The sequence below is a fragment of the Staurois parvus genome, unplaced genomic scaffold, assembly GCF_062004578.1.
Source record: "Staurois parvus isolate SC_StPar_1 unplaced genomic scaffold, SC_StPar_1.0 ptg000415l, whole genome shotgun sequence".
Lineage (NCBI taxonomy): Eukaryota > Metazoa > Chordata > Amphibia > Anura > Ranidae > Staurois > Staurois parvus.
The window spans coordinates 2,379,683-2,398,097 of NW_028318211.1; the positions used below are offsets into that span (position 1 = coordinate 2,379,683).

Genomic DNA, 18,415 nt, shown 5'->3' on the forward strand with positions numbered 1-18,415 from the left:
GGTTGCCACCTCATCTCTTTAAAACTGAACATATATTAATGACACAGGTTCTGAAGCTAATTTAATACAGATAAGACACTAAGTGAGTTTAATTACCATATTAATTAGCCACAGAACCTGTGTAACAAATATGTGTTTGGTTTTAAAGGGATGAGGTTAGAATTGCCACCTCATCCCTTTAAAACTGAACACATTAATGACACAGGTTCTGCGGCTGATTAAGATGGCATTTAAACTCACTTAGTGCCTTATCTGCATTACATTGGCCTCAGAACCTGTGTCATTAATGTGTTTGTGAAAAGGATGCTGCTCTAACCGCACATGGAATCTTGTATGAGGATGACCTCAGCTGTCGCTCCGGCCACGCCAACTGACGCGTTTCGCAATGCCCACCAGGGCTTGGTCACGGTTGGGCTTGCGGTTAAAGTCCTTTTCACATCATACTAGACTGGATACTATTGTGGACACCGCTCCCCCTTCATACCAGTGAGGTGTTCATTCAGCTCCAGCGACGCCATCACGCTAAACAAATCGTTTCAATACATGTTTGGTTTTAAAGCGATGAGGTGGCAACCCTAGCGACACAGCAAATAAATTGGCAACTTCAGTCACAGAAGCACCAGCTAAGCGGGCACCAACAATTTTCCCTTTTTGAAGCTCAGTAAGCTCTGGTATAACTCAGTATCACTAGCAGCATACGCAGTGAATGACAAAAGTGAGGCTTCCCACCTGTTAGCTAGGTGTCTCATCACACAGCAGAAGCAAAAGAGCGTTACATCACTTCTGCTTTCAATGCGAAACGTCACTTTCACACCTGCAAATCCTATGTTTTCGTATTTTCGTCCAATCAATCCATTCTTTGATCCAACCATTGTCTGTCTATTCAATCTTAGAACTCTAGTAGGTAATGTGATAACAATGCTTCACAATCCTGTGCCCAGAATCATGTAACTCCGGTAAAATGTCTGGTTCAGTGAAGACAGGAAGTCCCACACTCCTTCCTCTAGTGCTGAGGAAACCTCTGTGCACTGATTGGAAGGTACCGCCGGTTGTAGTGACGTCAGGAAGCAGGGTCCTTCCGGAGCTAGGAGCTGTCGGTAATATCAGTGGGAACCGCAGCAGGGGTAAGCCGGTGTATTGCTGTCCTATAGTGTTGGCTATATTGATCGTGATATCGGGGGCGGAGTCTAATGTCTTGTCACCGCCCACCTTCATGTACACGGGATTATTCCATGTGTAAATCAGTGGGGGGTTGATCACTGCAGTAAATATTTAATTTTTGCAGTGGTCCTTCCTTTGCTGGTTAGTGCACAGGGGATAGCAGGCCATAGGCAGTGGATGATTGGATGTGCAGGCATGGCCATCTACTGAACCAGGTTGTCCTCAGACATGAGAGCTGTCAGTGTTCTCCCCAGGGCTCTCTTACTCCTGGCCCCCGGCTCCTCTGTGTCCCCAGGACTGCCGCAAGGGAATCAGAATGGAGAGTGGGAAGAGATAGGGGAGCCCTCATTCACTGATCTCCTGTATTGCTTTCAGCATTTAGAGGGTCACAGCTGTCCAATCACAGCACTGGGCAAGCAGCCAGTAAGGGACCTGCCCTCTAGTACCATTACATAAGGCTGATCATATGCAGTATGTATAGATTTTGGGTCAAGAACATTCATACAAACAATTCTTCTATACACCATAAATGGTTGCACGTCTTTCTAAACTGTCACTTTCTCTTAACATTCAGTTTTAGAACAGATGTAATGTACGAATGAACATTTTTTTGTATATTTCATTAATAGATGCATATCTTTCCAAACTGTCACTTGCTTTTAACATTCAAATTTAAAACAAATGTAATTTATGAATGAACATTCCTTGTACAATCCATAAATGGATGCACAGCTTTCCAAACTGTCACTTGCTTTTAACACTCAATTTTAAAACAAATGAAATTTATGAATGAACATTCTTTGTACATTCTATAAACAGATGCACGTCTTTCCAAACTGTCTCTTTTAACATTCAACTTTAAAACAGATGTAATGTACGAATGAACATTTTTTGTATATTTCATTAATACATGCATGTCTTTCCAAACTGTCTCTTTTAACATTCAGTTTTAAAACAGATGTAATGTATGAATGAACATTCTTTGTATATTCCATAAATAGATGCACGTCTTTCCAAACTGTCACTTGCTTTTAACATTCAATTTTAAAACTAATGTAATATATGAATGAACATTCTTTGTATATTCCATAAAATCCAAACTGTCACTTTTAACATTCAAATTTAAAACGAATGTAATTTATGAATGAACATTCTTTGTACATTCCATAAATGGATGCACATCTTTCCAAACTGTCATTTTGCTTTTAACATTCAAGTTTAACCATTTCAATACCGGGCAATTTTACACCTTCCTGCCCAGGCCAGTTTTCAGGTTTCAGCGCTCTCACACTTTGAATGACAATTGCGCGGTCATACAACATTGTACCCAAACTAAAATTTTATCATTTTCTTCACACAACTAGAGCTTTCTTTTGGTGGTATTTATTTTTTGCTAAATTAACAAAAAAAGACCAAAAATTTTGAAAAAAAAACACGTTTTTCTTTGTTTCTGTTATAAAAGTTTACAAATAAATAATTGTTCTTCATAAATTTAGGCCGAGATGTATTCTGCTACATTTCTTTGGTGAAAATAACCCAAATTAGGATGTATTTTTTAGTTTGTAGGAAAGTTATAGAGTTCACAAACTATGGTATAGATCTGAATATTGATCAATCCTGAAGTACTGACTGCCAATCTAATTTCTTGAGGTCCAAGAATGTCAGAATAGTACAGATATCCCCAAATGACCCCTTTTTGCAGAGTAGACAGTCCGACGTACTTCATAAGAGGAATGGCGAGTTTTTTTAAGTTGTATTTTTTTTGTCATAATTTTTCGGAAAATGAAAAAATTCAAAAAATTATTTTCACTATTTTTTTTTTTTACATACTGTCCCCAGTGCAGTACAGCGTCAACATCATAAGTGGCATGGCGGTGATCAGGGACACTGACTGGTGACAGTATGAAAAAAATATATATATTTTTTTATTTTTTTATTATTTTACATTTTTTATTACATTTTGTTTTATTTTTTTTAAGATTTTTTTTTCATATTTTACTATGACCAAAGTAGTAAATGTTACCATAGTAACATTGTACTACTTTGGGGAAGTGATCAGTATTTTTTTTTTTTTTTTTTTACACAATTTGCTTATAGCAAAGAATTACTTTGCTATAAGCAAGCATTTACCTTAATGACATTGATTCATTCAGGGGTTTGTTTGTTTTTTTGGTTTTTTTTTTAGTGCTTAGCTGTGATTTGGCCACAGCTAATCACATGACATGTGCATGTGACCTGCTGTGACCATTCACAGCTAGGCACTAGTATACAATGGATGGCATGAATGAAGCCATCCATTGTATACAACTGTCATGTGACCTGCTGTGATTGGTCACAGCAGGTCACATGGTTCCGGCAAGGGGGGCCGGTACTCAGATCTGTCATCGGCCGTGTCCGAGGTACACGGCTGGTGACAGGCTGCGCGGCTCTGCAGCCGCGCGAACTGCGCATGTGCGGGAGGATGCCAAATGGCGTATACCCCGGAAATCTGCAGCACTTTTGCGGCCACCAAACAGCTATAGGCCGGGCGGCTAATGGTTAAAACGAATATAATTTATGAATGAACATTCCTTGTACATTCCATAAATGGTTCCACGGCTTTCCAAACTGTCACTTGCTTTTAACACTCAATTTTCAAACAAATGTAATTTTTGATTGAACAATCTTTGTACATTCCATAAACGGATGCATGTCTTTGCAAACCAGGGTAGATAAAAATCGATAATTTTTTTTTTTAATTTAAAAAATCAGATTTTTAAAAATTTTAAATCGGATTTTTTTTTATTTATATCAAATTTATTTTAATAAAATGCTTTTGGAGTAAAAATCTATCTAAATATAATTTTCTATTTAAGATACATTAATAATTTAGTTTATTCAGCATGAAATGGAGCCTAGTTATGTAGCATGAGGATGTAAATTCTGCAATATTTACATTTTCAGTAAACTCATTCAATGAATCCAAGCTCTGCAAGCTGAGATAACATGCACTGCATTGATGCATTCACATAAATGCACAGTAACCATGAGAAAAAAACATGAAATAAAAGAATTTGAGTCATTCTCCAGCTATGTGTGATTAACCTATTAACTTAAAATCGGTTCTGATCTCGCTGTTTTACTAACCTGACAGCTTATTATTCTAAAAAGGAAACCATTTGGTTTGCAAATATTAAAGATTCTAACTACCTGCAAGAATGAGTCGGATTCCTTACATTTAAAGAACACCTGTCATTTTAGATCCATCATGGCAGCGCCTGTTAGCGGGCATCCACTCACCTGCTGCCATCACGTCTCTCACCTTGTTGTGTCACTGCCACATCACCAGCCTTCCCACTAAAGTGAATGGGACTGTCAATGAGTCAACAGCGGGTCAGAGGAGGAGCCACTGCGTGTCAGAAATGACAGTTGCTCTTTAAAAATTATGAATTAAATCGAGCCTTTTCACTAGTGATTTAAATCACCCTTTTCCAAACTGTTGCTTTTAACATTCAATTTTAAAACAAATGTAATTTATGAATGAACATTTTTTGTATATTCCATAAATAGATGCATGTTTTTCCATTATGTCACTTGCTTTTAACATTCCATTTTAAAACAAATGTAATTTATGAATGAACATTCTTGGTATATTCCATAAAATCTAAACTCACTTTTAACATTCAATTTTAAAATGAATGTAATTAATGAATGAACATTCCTTGTACATTCCATAAATGGATGCACGTCTTTCCAAACTGTCACTTGTTTTTAACATTCCATTTTAAAACAAATGTAATATATGAATGAACATTTTTTTTGTACATTCTATAAATGGATGCACGACTTTCCAAACTGTCACTTTCTTTTAACATTCCATTTTAAAACGAATGTAATATTGGAATGAACATTCTTTGTACATTCCTATAAATGAATGCATGACTTTCCAAACTGTCACTTGCTTTTAACATTCCATTTTAAAACGAATGTAATATATGAATGAACATTCTTTGTACATTCTATAAATAAATGCATGACTTTCCAAACTGTCACTTGCTTTTAACATTCCATTTTAAAACATATGTAATTTAATAATTTAAAATGTAATTTATGAATGAACATTCTTTGTATATTGCATAAAATCTAAACTGTCACTATTAACATTCAATTTTAAAACAAATGTAATTTATGAATGAATATTCTTTGTACATTCTATAAATGAATGTACTTCTTTCCAAACTGTCACTTGCTTTTAACATTCAATTTTAAAACAGATTATAATTTATGAATGAAAACCACATACACTGTCAGAAAACTTGTTCAATTGAGAACATTTTTCCATCCTGCTCCTTTGAATTTTTGCATCACTGTGGTTGAAAATGAACGCCAGTTTGCTGTCACTAACAATTAGTTCTGGTTCACACCTAAGCGTGTTGCGATGGATGCATTTTTCCATCGTGTTTTGTTTTTCGACACGCTTTTTTGATATTTTTTGATGCGTTTAAAATGTTTTTATTTAGTGCAATTTTGATGCAACTTTACAATCTAGCACTCAAAATAGAATAGGAACCTTTTTCAAAGTCGCAGCGACTTTGAAAAGGTTCCTGCACTACTTTGATGCGACTTGAGTGCCACAGTGTAAAGTTGCACTCAGTACTCTCTTATTGGCCAAAAAATGCAAAATGCATCAAAATCCAACACTTGTGTTTTTGGTATGGTTCCATTGAAGTCTATTGCACCAAAAATGCAATCTGCTGTGGGGAAAAAAAAGTCCCTGAATCTTTAAGAAAACAAATGCAGCCGCTGAAAACGCATAGATGTGAATGTGTCCCAAAGGAAGCCATGTTAAATGGACTTTAGTGCGTTTCTGTAAAATGTACTTAAAAACGCATAGGTGTGAAGCAGACCTTAGAAAATTGAACGAATGTACCTAAAACGAAAAGTTTTTGAACAAAAATCTATATGTTTATGGCCAGCAAAAGTCAGACAGCTCAGCACAGTGCCAGGCAAAATAGCCCTGGCCTTTACTGCTTAGATATTCCAGGAAGTAAACACAGTGGGGTCATTATTAGGAATACACAGTATCTCCCAGAAGTCAGTACACCCCTCACATTTTTGTAACTATTTTATTCTATCTTTTCTTGTGACAACACTGAAGAAATGACACTTTGCTACAATGTAAAGTAGTGAGTGTACAGCTTGTATAACAGTGTAAATTTGCTGTCCCCTCAAAATAACTCAACACACAGCCATTAATGTCTAAACCGCTGGCAACACAAGTGAGTACACCCCATTGTAAACCTATGTTCGGGCACATAAAATCCTGTACTACACCCAGCAAATGGATTACAAGTAGGGATGCGCCGAAATTTCGGCGGCCGAAACGGTTCAACATTTTGCCAATAGGAAAATCTTAGCCTATACAGGTGCCAATGGGGGGCTGTGTGTACTGCAGATGGGGGGGGGGCAGAGAAAGGCAGGAGAGGAGCAGTGTATACAGTGCCGGTCTTTAAATCTAATTACCAGCTTTTTTATTTCCTTCACTATAGCACCGAGAAGGAGCTGTCATTCTCCCCACTGCTAAAGGAAACTAAGGGGCGGGGTCACTGGGTGACCCCACCCCTTTATTTCCTCTAACGCAGGGGTGTCAAACTGGCGGCCCGCCAGCTGTTGCGAAACTACAAGTCCCATCATGCCTCTGCCTTTAGGAGTCATGCTTGTAGCTGTCAATCTTGCAATGTCTCATGGGACTTGTAGTTTAGCAACAGCTGGAGGGCTGCCAGTTTGACACCCGTGGTCTAGTGGCAGGGAGAATGACAGCTCCTTCTCAAAGCTATAGTGAATGGAAAAAACCGATACATAGATTTAAAAACCGCCATTGTTTTTAAATGCAATTACCGGCTTTTTTTTCTTCATGGTAATTACATTTAAAAACCAGCAGTGAAATAAAGGGGCAGCCAGTGAGGGAGCCTGAGTGTATACACTGCTCCCCCACTGTATTCACTGCTCCCCCGCTGTATTCACTGCTCCCCCGCTGTATTCACTGCTCCCCCGCTGTATACACTGCTCCCTCGCTGTATACACTGCTCCCCCGCTGTATCCACTGCTCCCCCGCTGTATCCACTGCTCCCCCGCTGTATACACTGCTCCCCCGCTGTATACACTGCATCTCCGCTGTATACACTGCTCCCCCGCTGTATACACTGCATCCCCGCTGTATACACTGCTCCCCCCGCTGTATACACTGCTCCCTCGCTGTAAAACACTGCTCCCCCGCTGTATACACTGCTCCCCCCGCTGTATACACTGCATCCCCGCTGTATACACTGCATCCCCGCTGTATACACTGCCCCCTCGCTGTATACACTTCTCCCCCGCTGTAAAACACTGCTCCCTCGCTGTATACACTGCTCCTTCGCTGTATACACTGCTTCCCTCACTGTATACACTGCTCCCCCACTGTATACTTTGCTCCCCCACTGTATACACTGCTCCCTCACTGTATACACTGCTTTTCTCCTGCCCCCTCCTTGCACACACTGCCTCCCCCCCCCCCTACAAAGAGGACCTGTCACTCATATGCTATCACATTGGGGACTATTGGTCCCATGTGATAGCAATTAAATCATAAATTAAAAAATAAATAAAAATATATACATTAAAGTTAAAAAAAAAAAATTTGAGCCTCCCCACATACACAGACATTTTGGTTTCGGTTTTCGGCCACATGTATTCTGAATTTTCCGTATCGGTTTCGGCACCAGAATTTTCATTTCGGTGCATCACTAATTACAAAGATAACAGTCTTCACTCACTCTTTCTCTAACCGACAGGATGCGATGTCACAGCAAATCCTGCAAAATGCAGTGCATTGTTTACATGCACTAAAACTTGTGTTGATACAAGTCAACTTGCTTGAAAACGCATATAAAATGGATGGAAATGTACTTCCATTTGTTCTGCATTTTAACACATTTCTGTGTGAATTCAGCCTGAGGCTAGCTGCAAACAATGGTGGGTGGTTTAACAAAGCATGGCATAGGCATAAGGCCTGCAACACCCTTCTAAACTGATACAAACCCTTTTGTTAGTTAGGAGCAATGTTCTCCCTATTCTGTGCTGTGTTTGTGCCAGACACAGCACAAACAGCATTTCAGCTGGAGCTGCATGCTCCAGATTCCTGTGCTCCCCCCATCCCAGGTGTGGGAAAGAGGAGAAAAACAAAATAAAAATTGCTGCTTACATTTTACTTCATTTTTCTGAAAACTCCAAAAGTGTTCTGCAGAGGGGAGCTGGGGAGTTAGTGGTTCTAAGGGCTCAAGGTTTTTCTTTTCTTAATGCACTCTGCGTAAAGATAAAAAAAAAACTTCTGTGCCACAAGATCCCCCCAGCCCCCTCCTTTATACTTACCTGAGCTTGATCTCGATCCAGTGCTGTGCCTGAAAGCAGTGGATCTCTCCCTCCTCCCCACGCAGATTGATAGCACCGGGAACCATTGGCTACTGCTGCTATCAATCAAATCTTATGACAGTGGAGCTGGGGCAGAACTACTCTGTCTGTGTCTATAGACACAGGGTGGCTCGGGATGGAGCCCGCATTAGTGCCAACCTGGGAAGCAGCTTCCTAGGGGCCACTCGCCAAAGAGGAGGAGCCTTGTGCACCAATGAAGGACCCCAGAAGAGCAGGATCAGGGGTACTCTGTGCAAAACCATTACACAGAGCAGGTAAGTATAACATGTATATTAAAAAAAAAAATCAAAGTTTACAGATACTTTAATGTATACCATAATTAACCCTGCTCGTACTGTGATGGCAGATCTTATCAATTGTAAACTAGATTTGAACACTGTCTGTCCTCACAAATGGGTTAAAGATCTAGAAGTAATGCAGGCTATAGACGGGTCGTTTATCGGCCGAATTTTCATCCGCACAAAAAATCGGCCGATATTCAAGCCGTTAGTGTAGCAATACCATCGGCCGTTTTTTGCGGATCTTCTCGTTTACTTTTATCGGTCATGCTGGAAAATCCATGAAAAACGGCCGTTATTTGTTTATCGGCCCAAAATTCTCTATGGCCTGCCCAGGCTTCTGCATTGTATGTTAATGAGGGGAAGCTCAGTGTGTCTCTGTTTGTCAGTGGGGACAGTTTGAATTTCCTCTCATTTCAAATTGTTCAGAGGAGCTTGCTGTCTGCCCAAAGGCTGCTCCAAATAATGTGTTCCCTAAGCATAGCAAACCATAGATAGATGAAATAAATGGATGGCAAAGCAGTAAGCTACACAAGTAACATGAAGTAGCATCTTATAGAGACCATGCCCAAATTGGCAGCTGTTGACATAAATGTATAAAGATGTATTGGGTACCATTGTACATATGAAATTTTGCTTGCCAAAGACTGTTTTATGAGATTGTAGGTCAGTTTATTTTTACATTTTATTAGTTTAACTATTTTTTTTTTTATTTACAGAATACAGAAATGGCATCTGCACCCAATCTGGTTGCAAACCGAAAATCTGGCCGCTTTAAGTGGGCTATTGAATTTGGGAGTGGAGGAAGCAGGTAGAATGCCATACATTGGGCTAGAAATTGATTGCTCTTCTCTTCCTATCTGCTCCTGTTCAGTCTATTAAATATAGCATCAGTAGTGTTTTGTTATATTCAGGGCTAGTATGTCAGAGAATAGGTGCAGGTACTCATCCCCCCTTATCCGAGTCACCTTTGTTTCCTCCTTCTCCCCACCTTTCAGTACCGTCTGCTTTTGGAGAATATGGAATCAAGTTTCATTTTGTAGTGATAAAGGAGTCATTTGTATGGAATTTGTTAGCAAAATGAACAAAACATAAAAATGATCAGTGTTTAGGGTGCACTTTAACACTTTGATTTATTTATTCAGTTGCTGAGCACTGATGCTTCATCTCTAGCACTTTTTACTGAGCCATTTCAGTGTACCACAGTTATAAACACGTATCTCTTTCCCCCTTCCCTTCTATTTAACTAACTGTAATGCTTCATACAAACCAATACGCATCAATTCCCATTGTAATAAACAATAGATTTCTCAACAGCCTTAACCACTTCCCGTCCGGCACATGTACATAAACGGCCAGACGGGGGCACTGCAGGAGCGGGTTGCTGTTCACAAACGGCGCCCGCATTTTCAACCTGGGAGCGCGCGGCACCACGCGATCGCTGTACGAGACCTCTGTGTGAGGTCCCATTCATGTGATCACTGATTGGCCAATCAGTGATCACATGAATAATAGTAAGCAAGATGTCACTTCTGACATCATTGCTTACTACTAGTGAAATCTGTGAATGATCAAAGATGTCACATGGTACGAGGCTATTCACAACAGCCTTGTACCATGTAACAAGCTGTGACCAATCACAGCTCTCACAGTATTTCTCAATGGCTGTAAGAGTGCAGTCAGAGAGAAGGAGAAATGATTGCTTTTACAGCCTTTATGGTTGTAAAAGCAATCAGTGTAAAAAAAAAAACATAACCCCACAGAAGTAGTACAGTGTCACTATGGTGACACTGTACTGCTAGGGTGACAGTATGTTTAAAAAAAACATTAATAATATAAAAAAAAGTAAAAAACTATTATGAAAAGTTATAATTTTTTTTGTTATAAACTAATTTGGGTTATTTTTTTTACTAAAAAGATAGCTGAATACATTTTGGCCAAGATTTATGAAGAAAGTTTATGCATTTGCCAGATTTTATAAGAAAAACACTTTTTTTCAAAAAATTTGGACTTTTTCATTTATATAGCAAAATAAAAATCCCAGTGGTGAATAAATACCACCAAAATAAAGTTTTATCTGTCTCAAAAAAAATACTTAAAAATTCATATGGGTACAGTGTTGCATGACCGCACAATTGTCATTCAAATTGTGATAGCACTGAAAGCTGAAAATTGGCCTGGACAGGAAGGGGGTGAGAGTGTCCGGACTTGAAGTGGTTAATAAGAGACTTACCCAGCCAACCTTGTAGTCTCTACTTAGCAAGCCCAAATGTGACAGCCAAGTAATGGATGGTACATTAGTGCCCCATGGCCAGCAGGTAAAGAGAGGGTTTATGGTATGCTGACCACATTACTGCAGCTGCTTGAACACAAAGCATGTCAAGTCTTGCTGGGAGGTGGAGCATTTTAGGACCCTCTGGGGACACAGAGCATATTGGGACTCACTGGGGAGGCAAAGCACAAGTACTGCCTTTCTTGCTGGAGTTGCAGAGTGACCAATAGGACACTTAATAACTCTAAAAGAACAAGAAGCTGCAGTACATACAGGACCAGTGCCCAAGGTATGTTCCAGCAGAAAAAAATTTTCCAGCTAGTTCTGTGGACTAAAATGCACCTTCCCTGTGGTATAGAGAGAAGAAGGTGTTCTGTAGACCTAAAATACAGTGAATGAGTGTTGTCACCCTAGAACAGAAAGTGCTCTAGCACCTAAAGGGTTAGGGCTCATGTACATTGCAGCTGATAAGGAGTTTAGGAGCTCTTCAGCATTTTTTTCAGCAGCTCCTGAACTCACCCTAATGTTTTCCTATGTGTCCATGTACACATCTTAGTTTACAGGCATTTGAGTTTACAGTCGTTTTTTTTAATGCAGAAAACTTGCGTTCAGGCGTCGATTTTATCAGTGTTTCAAACGCAAAATACTTATAAACGCGGAAAATCACGTTTATAATTGTTTGCATTTGAACACTTTTTTTTAACTCTTCCAGTTCCCGATGCTGTCCAGAGCCTTTTTTCATCATGAAAAATGCATGCAAAACGTTTTCAAGATACTCAGATGGACAAAACACTGAACACAGGATGTTCCTACCAAGCTTGTCACACATTGTAATGACCAATTCACACCTCAGACCTCTCCCACCCTTGGAAACAAAAGATATGTTAATGATCATTCCCACCTCAAATTCCTCATGAAGACCCCCTGTCAGGTGACCTTAATGACTCCCTCCACCAGACACCTATCCCCCCATTGGAAACAAAAGAAATGTTAATGAGCAACTCACACCTAATTATCTCAACACATACTGCTGTGTCTGCTTCTACTCTCTGTATTTTTTGTCTGAAATATTTAATAATTTACTACTTTTCAGTGCTTTCTGGGCATTTGGGAGGTTCTTCTGTGCTTATCTTTAAAAACACACATAAACGCAAACACGGCTAAACAGACATTTTTTAACCTATGCCAGCAGTTAGTTTCCATCGTTCAGAAGTGTCCTGTGTACATGGGGCCTAATGGCAGTTACAGCAACTGTTTTTTTTCTTCCTTTTAGGATAAAGGTTTTACATAAATGAAAGCTGCCAGTGTTAAATGTTTTTTCTCAACCCTCTAACTGCTACATTTGTTGGATAGCTTGGTCTGTAAAAGGAAGTTAAAGTTAGCACTTACTGGCTGAATCGCCAGGTGAAAATAAAAGAAGCAAGCCTAAATGAAGAAAGCCGAATGCAGTCACCACATCTAAGGATATAATTTTGTCTTTTGGGTTTAGATCTGTTTTAACCATAGCTACAATTATTAGTAAAGTATAAAGTGCTTTAAGCTAACTTGTATACATTTTTTATTACATTTTCAGAGGTCGGGGTGACAGAAGTACTACACAGGACAGTATGTATCCTGTGGGATATTCTGACAAACAAGTTCCAGACACCAGTGTGCAGGAGTCTGACCACATCCTGGTGGAGAAGGTAAAGTGGCATAGCTCTCTAATGGTATATAACTGTGTTTAGAAATTGTTAAGTGTTACTAAACCCACAACAGTAAAATCAGTCTGTATATGTAGTAAAGCATGCTTGTTATACTCACTGTGGAACCTAAGGGGTAATCCTCCACATTATGTAAAAAGAATGTTTGATCCGGTCTTCTCTGATCCTCCCCTTCTTCAAGTGTCTCCCGATAGAACAGAGGCTTGGGGGCAAGCTGCACATGCTCAGTTTGGTGTGTACTGCTAGAGAGTTTTTTTTCTCTTGGGAGAGTGCATGTGATCAGCACAGGGCCAATCAGCACTCTCCAGGCAGTAGTCAGGGGTCCTGCATCCTCCTACAGGAGAATGAAAACTCCTCCTTCAAGCTGTAACCAGTGCTCTGCTAGACACTAATAGAAGTCACAAGACTGCTTTATACTTCTGATGAGAAAAGGTATTTAGCAGTTTATATTTACTAAAATATTTGCAGTTTTGTGTATTGTGGGAGACCAGATATAGTGAATGCAGGGTCCTGGGTTTAGTAATACTTTAAGTCCTTGTTAAATGATTTTCAATGAAATCTGGTGATATTTTTTTTTGTGTGTGCAGCGTTGCTGGGACATCGCTCTAGGACCTCTTAAACAGATACCTATGAATCTATTCATTATGTATATGGCTGGTAATACAATCTCCATCTTCCCTATTATGATGGTGTGTATGATGGCATGGAGACCCATACAAGCGCTGCTTGCTACACCTGCCAGTAAGTTCTTCTTCGTTTTACTAACATTATTGTAAAGTGCCAGTTACATTACCTGTGTTAGTCAATAGTGAAGAAACAGACAATAAAATGCTTCTGCACCTATGCTGGTATTGGGCCATCAGCTTTTATTTCTATTTGGATCTTTGCCTAGAAGGATTCTCCTCTTTTGCTGGCATGGTGACCCCTGGCACTGGGACAGGATTTGAGGAAAATTATTCAAACAGTAATACAGATGGTAGTAAAAACCTGACAGCAACTGGGCAATACTTCTAAGCAAAAATAAAGTGTTAAAAGGATAAGTTCACCTTTAAAAATAATAAATACAAATTTTTTGCAGGTAAAATAATGTGCATTTATTATTATTTTTTTTTGGAAGCCTGTAAAGCATTGCACTAACGATTGCAGGTGCAATGTCAGGCTCTTGAAGACTGTCAATACACTGTCTACGCATACCTCCGATATGGACAGGCAGTTCCTGAAGTTCAGGAAGCTCAATGGGCTATGAGAGAGCTCACCAGTGCCCTTGCAGTTCATTGAAAACCACAAGCTGTCAGCTGTAATGGCTGACAATACTTGTAGGTATTCATTCACAGACCTCTGAAGGAATGCAGCTGCGTTTTCAAATTGTGACAGCGGGTGCGGGGTGAAGATCCCCTGCTCACTGTCGTAAGTAGGGGATTGGGGGTGAGGTGGTGGATGGTTAACATGTTACACCTGAAATATGCATGTAACATGTTGAGAAAGGTCAACTTATCCTTTCATATCGCTGTTTGTGTCTTGGAGAGGGCTCTTATATCTGTAAGTGCTATCACTAAAACAGAAAGTGAGGGAAATACTCCCCAATGAAGGGAAAAGCAGCCTAAAAAAAAAAAGAAGTGGCTCTAACCATTTGTTACTTTATCCATAGCTAAAAACGTTTTGGCTGTAGATTTTCTTTTAACCACTTGCCAACCGCACTATAGCCGAATGATGGCTACAGCACGGTTGTACAGTTTTGGGAGGGCATCATATGACGTCCTCCCAGAACGCACCCTCCCTCATGCCCCCGGCGTTCTCCATGATCGCTGTGTCCTACAGACACAGCTGATCACGTCATGTGGTAAAAGGCCAATAACAGCGGCCTTTTACCACATGATCCACTGTGTCCAATGACACAGCAGATCACCAGTAAATGCAGTTACCGGTTATTGGCTGCACTTTCCTCACGCTGTCACAGTGTGAGGAAAGTACTGCCGATAACCGGTAATTGTCAGAGGCTGGATAGGCACTGATCATCAGGGCACTGATGATCAGTGCCACCCACCGGTGTCCATCAATGCCTAGTAGTGCCTCCATCAGTGCTACCCATCATTGTTGCATATCAGTGATGCCTGTCAGTGCAGCTTCATCAACACACATCAGTGAAGGAGAAAAATTACCTATTTGCAAAATTTTATAATAGAAACAAAGAAAAATGTTTTGTTTTCAACGTTTTTGCTCTTTTTTTGTTTATTGCGCAAAAAAACACCTAGCGACGATTAAATACCACCAAAAGAAATCTCTATTTGTGTGAGAAAAATGATAAAACTTTCATATGGGTACAATGTTGCATGACCGCGCAATTGTCAAAGTGCGACAGCGCTGAAAGCTAGCCTGGGCAGGAAGGGGGTATAACTGCCCAGTAGGCAAGTGGTTAAAATGAAAGCTAATTCCAAAGCTTGCTCTCTCTAGGACTGGTACCATATTTGTATGGTCATATTAAATGTTCTGCATTTTTTTCATTTCTGTTCTTGTATAGCCTTCAAGCTCCTGGAGAGCTCTGGTCAGCGGTTTCTACAAGGGCTGGTTTACCTGATTGGAAACCTTTTGGGTTTAGCATTGGCTGTTTATAAGTGTCAATCTATGGGACTCCTGCCGACACATGCTTCTGACTGGTTGGCTTTCATTGAACCACCAGAGGTTAGTCTACATTTTTGCACAGATTACAGTATTTCATGTTAGTGTTAGATTGCATTACATAAAAACTGCTATTGCAGCGTGCAAATAAATGTAAAACTTCTAGAGGTTTAGGATTTACTTTTAAAGATTTTAATCTGTTTACCCAGCTTATGTCTGTTTTTTTGCAGAGAATGGAATTCACTGGTGGAGGCCTTGTACTGTAAAGCTAAGAGATGCACTGAAGCCTTTTATCATGAAGTTTGTACATTATGAAAACCGCTAACTACTACAGCATATTTGTTTTGTCCCTTAATAAATTATTATGCCTTCGTAGATTGTATGTGTGTGTGTCCTTATTCTACAATATGTCTGAAAAAAAGCCTACTTCTGCTCCAGGGAATATTATTATTATTATACAGTATTTATAAAGCGCCAATAGTTCGCTCAGCGCTGTACATTACAAAGGGGGACAGAACATGTGACAGAACAATACCAATACAATGCAAAACATGAGGGGATTGAGGGCCCTGCTCTTTCGAGCTCACAATCTAGGAGGGAGGGGATAGTGGTACAGGAGGAGATAGCTGTGGGGGATGGAGTGGTAGGAAGAGTGGAGGAGGTCGGCAAGTTACCAGGGGGTGGGGTAGGCTTCCCTGAAGAGATGGGTTTTCAGGGTGCGCCTAAAGGAGAGGAGAGTGGGTGATAATCTGATGGGTTGGGGCAGGGAGTTCCAGAGGATGGGTGACACCCTGGAGAAGTCCTGGAGGCGGGCATGGGAGGAGGAGACCAGGGAACTAGAGAGAAGGAGGTCTTGTGAGGAGCGGAGTGTGCGTGCTGGGCGGTACTTGGATATTAGGTCAGTGATGTAGTTCGGGGCAGTATAGTGGACAGCTTTGTACGTCAGCGTTAGGATTTTGAATTTGATCCGTTGCGCAATCGGAAGCCAGTGGAGGGATTGGCAGAGGGCGGTGGCGGAGACAGCGGTTGGAAAGGTGAATGAGTCTGGCAGCCGTATTCAGGATCGACTGAAGCGGGGATAGCCAGCGGCGAGGCAGGCCAGTGAGGAGGGAGTTGCAGTAATCGAGTCGTGACATGAGGAGGGAGTGGATGAGCTGTTTAGTGGTTTCAGGGGTTAGGAACGTGCGGATTTTGGCGATGTTGCGGAGGTGGAGTCTGCACGAGTTTGTTAAAGATTGGACTTGGGGTTGAAAGGATAGGTTGGAGTCCAGAATGACACCAAGTACTCTGGCCTGCGGGGCGGGTTTGATGGTAGCGTTGTTGGATGTGACGGAGAAATCAATGGGGGGGGGTGTCCGGGCTGGGGGGAAAACAAGAAACTCTGTTTTGGAGAGGTTCAGTTTAAGGAAGTGGAGCAACATCCAGTCTGATATGTCGCTCAGTAGGTGTGTGATTCGGGCTGAGACCGAGGGGGTGAGGTGGGGGGTTGAGAGATAGATTTGTGTGTCGTCGGCATAGAGGTGGTAGTTGAAGCCGTGAGAGTGTATGAGTTGGCCAAGAGAGGAGGTGTAGATGGAGAAGAGAAGGGGCCCGAGGACAGAGCCTTGAGGGACCCCAACAGAGAGGGGGAGTGAGGGGGAGGTGGTAGCATTATAGGTAACGCTGAAGGAGCGTTGTGACAGGTAGGATGAGAGCCAGGAGAGAGCAGAATCTCTGAGGCCGAGGGAGTGTAGTTTTTTGAGGAGGAGGGGGTGGTCGACTGTGTCGAAGGCCGCAGAGAGGTCAAGGAGTAGGAGCACTGAATAGTGGCCATTAGCTTTGGTGGTTAGCAGGTCATTGGAGAGTTTGAGTAAGGAGGTTTCGGTGGAGTGTAGGGGACGGAAGCCGGACTGTAGGGGATCGAGGAGGTGGTTGTCACAGGTGAGAGCATAGGCGGGTGTAGACTAGGCGCTCGAGGAGTTTAGATGTAAATGGGAGCAGGGAGATGGGTCTGAGGTTGTTCGGGTCATTGGGGTCCAGGGAGGGCTTTTTAAGTATGGGGGTGATGTGTGCATGTTTCAGAGGGGAGGGGAAAGTGCCTGAGGAGAGGGAGAGATTGAAGATGTGGGTGAGGGAGCGCAGGATGGAGGAGGAGGAAGGTCGTAGGAGTTGTGAGGGGATAGGGTCGAGGGGCAGGTGGTGAGGTGGGCATCAGAGAGGATCTTGGAGACTTCCTCGATGGTAGTAAGGTCAAAGGTGCGGAGTGTGGGGGGAGCTTCAGTAGAGGAATGAAGGGTGGGGTGGAAGAGGAGGTCAGAGCAGTGGTGGGGCCGTGGGAGAGGGGTGATGAGGGGGTAGCTGAGTGAGGGTGAAGGGGGTTGGAGAGAGTTTGAGCAGCGACGAAGTCCCTGCGGGTTATGTCGAGGGGGGATAAGGGGGTAGCTGTGTGAGAGGGGACGGGTTGAGAGGGTGTGTGAATATAGTGAGGAATATAGTTATACTTGGAGGTGAAGTCTAAGCAGAACAGTTACAGCAGACCTAAACCCTCTCAATCAACATTAATCCATCTAGTACAAGCTGTCTAGGTTTTATGAGTATCTGGGGTCTTGACCTTGCCTCCTTTTCCATCCTTGGAGTCCTCTTTGACTATGGGCCCTGTGTGTCTGTCACCATGGTCATGCAAGATGTCATGACCCAAACTACCAAGCTATTTGCCCATTCTGACTGCAACGATCACTAGCGAGCTCCTGCCAATTCTGTATCTGATTTACAAGCAGTCTTAGCACCTTTTGAGCCATTAGTCGCAGTCATATTCTGGACTGCTCCAGTCCTTGACTGTTGAACTTGCAGTCACTCCCAAATGAAAGTAGACCGCTTTTGCACTTATTAAAGCAGTGTGCACCACTCTAAAACTAGAGGCTTGTTGCCTTTACCAGTGTGGTTTCCTTCTCCGAAGG

General features: G+C 41.5%; 1 protein-coding gene across 1 annotated transcript; it reads left to right on the forward strand.

The window, feature by feature from the left end:
• Positions 1–1,031: 1,031 nt before the first annotated feature.
• On the forward strand, positions 1,032–15,854 carry EMC4 (ER membrane protein complex subunit 4). The gene is made up of 6 exons (XM_089687031.1): positions 1,032–1,124; positions 9,608–9,699; positions 12,734–12,845; positions 13,451–13,604; positions 15,382–15,542; positions 15,710–15,854. The coding sequence occupies exons 2-6, from the start codon at positions 9,617–9,619 to the stop codon at positions 15,743–15,745; spliced, it is 546 nt and encodes a 181-aa protein (XP_089543157.1). The 5' UTR covers positions 1,032–1,124; positions 9,608–9,616; the 3' UTR covers positions 15,746–15,854.
• The last annotated feature ends 2,561 nt before the right edge of the window (positions 15,855–18,415 follow it).

Coding starts and splice junctions, on each gene's coding strand:
- EMC4 (XM_089687031.1), top strand. CDS start 9,617: ATGGCATCTGCACCCAATCTGGTTGCAAACCGAAAATCTGGCCGCTTT. Junction 12,846..13,450: donor ACCACATCCTGGTGGAGAAG/GTAAAGTGGCAT, acceptor TTGTGTGTGCAG/CGTTGCTGGGACATCGCTCT. Junction 13,605..15,381: donor GCTGCTTGCTACACCTGCCA/GTAAGTTCTTCT, acceptor GTTCTTGTATAG/CCTTCAAGCTCCTGGAGAGC.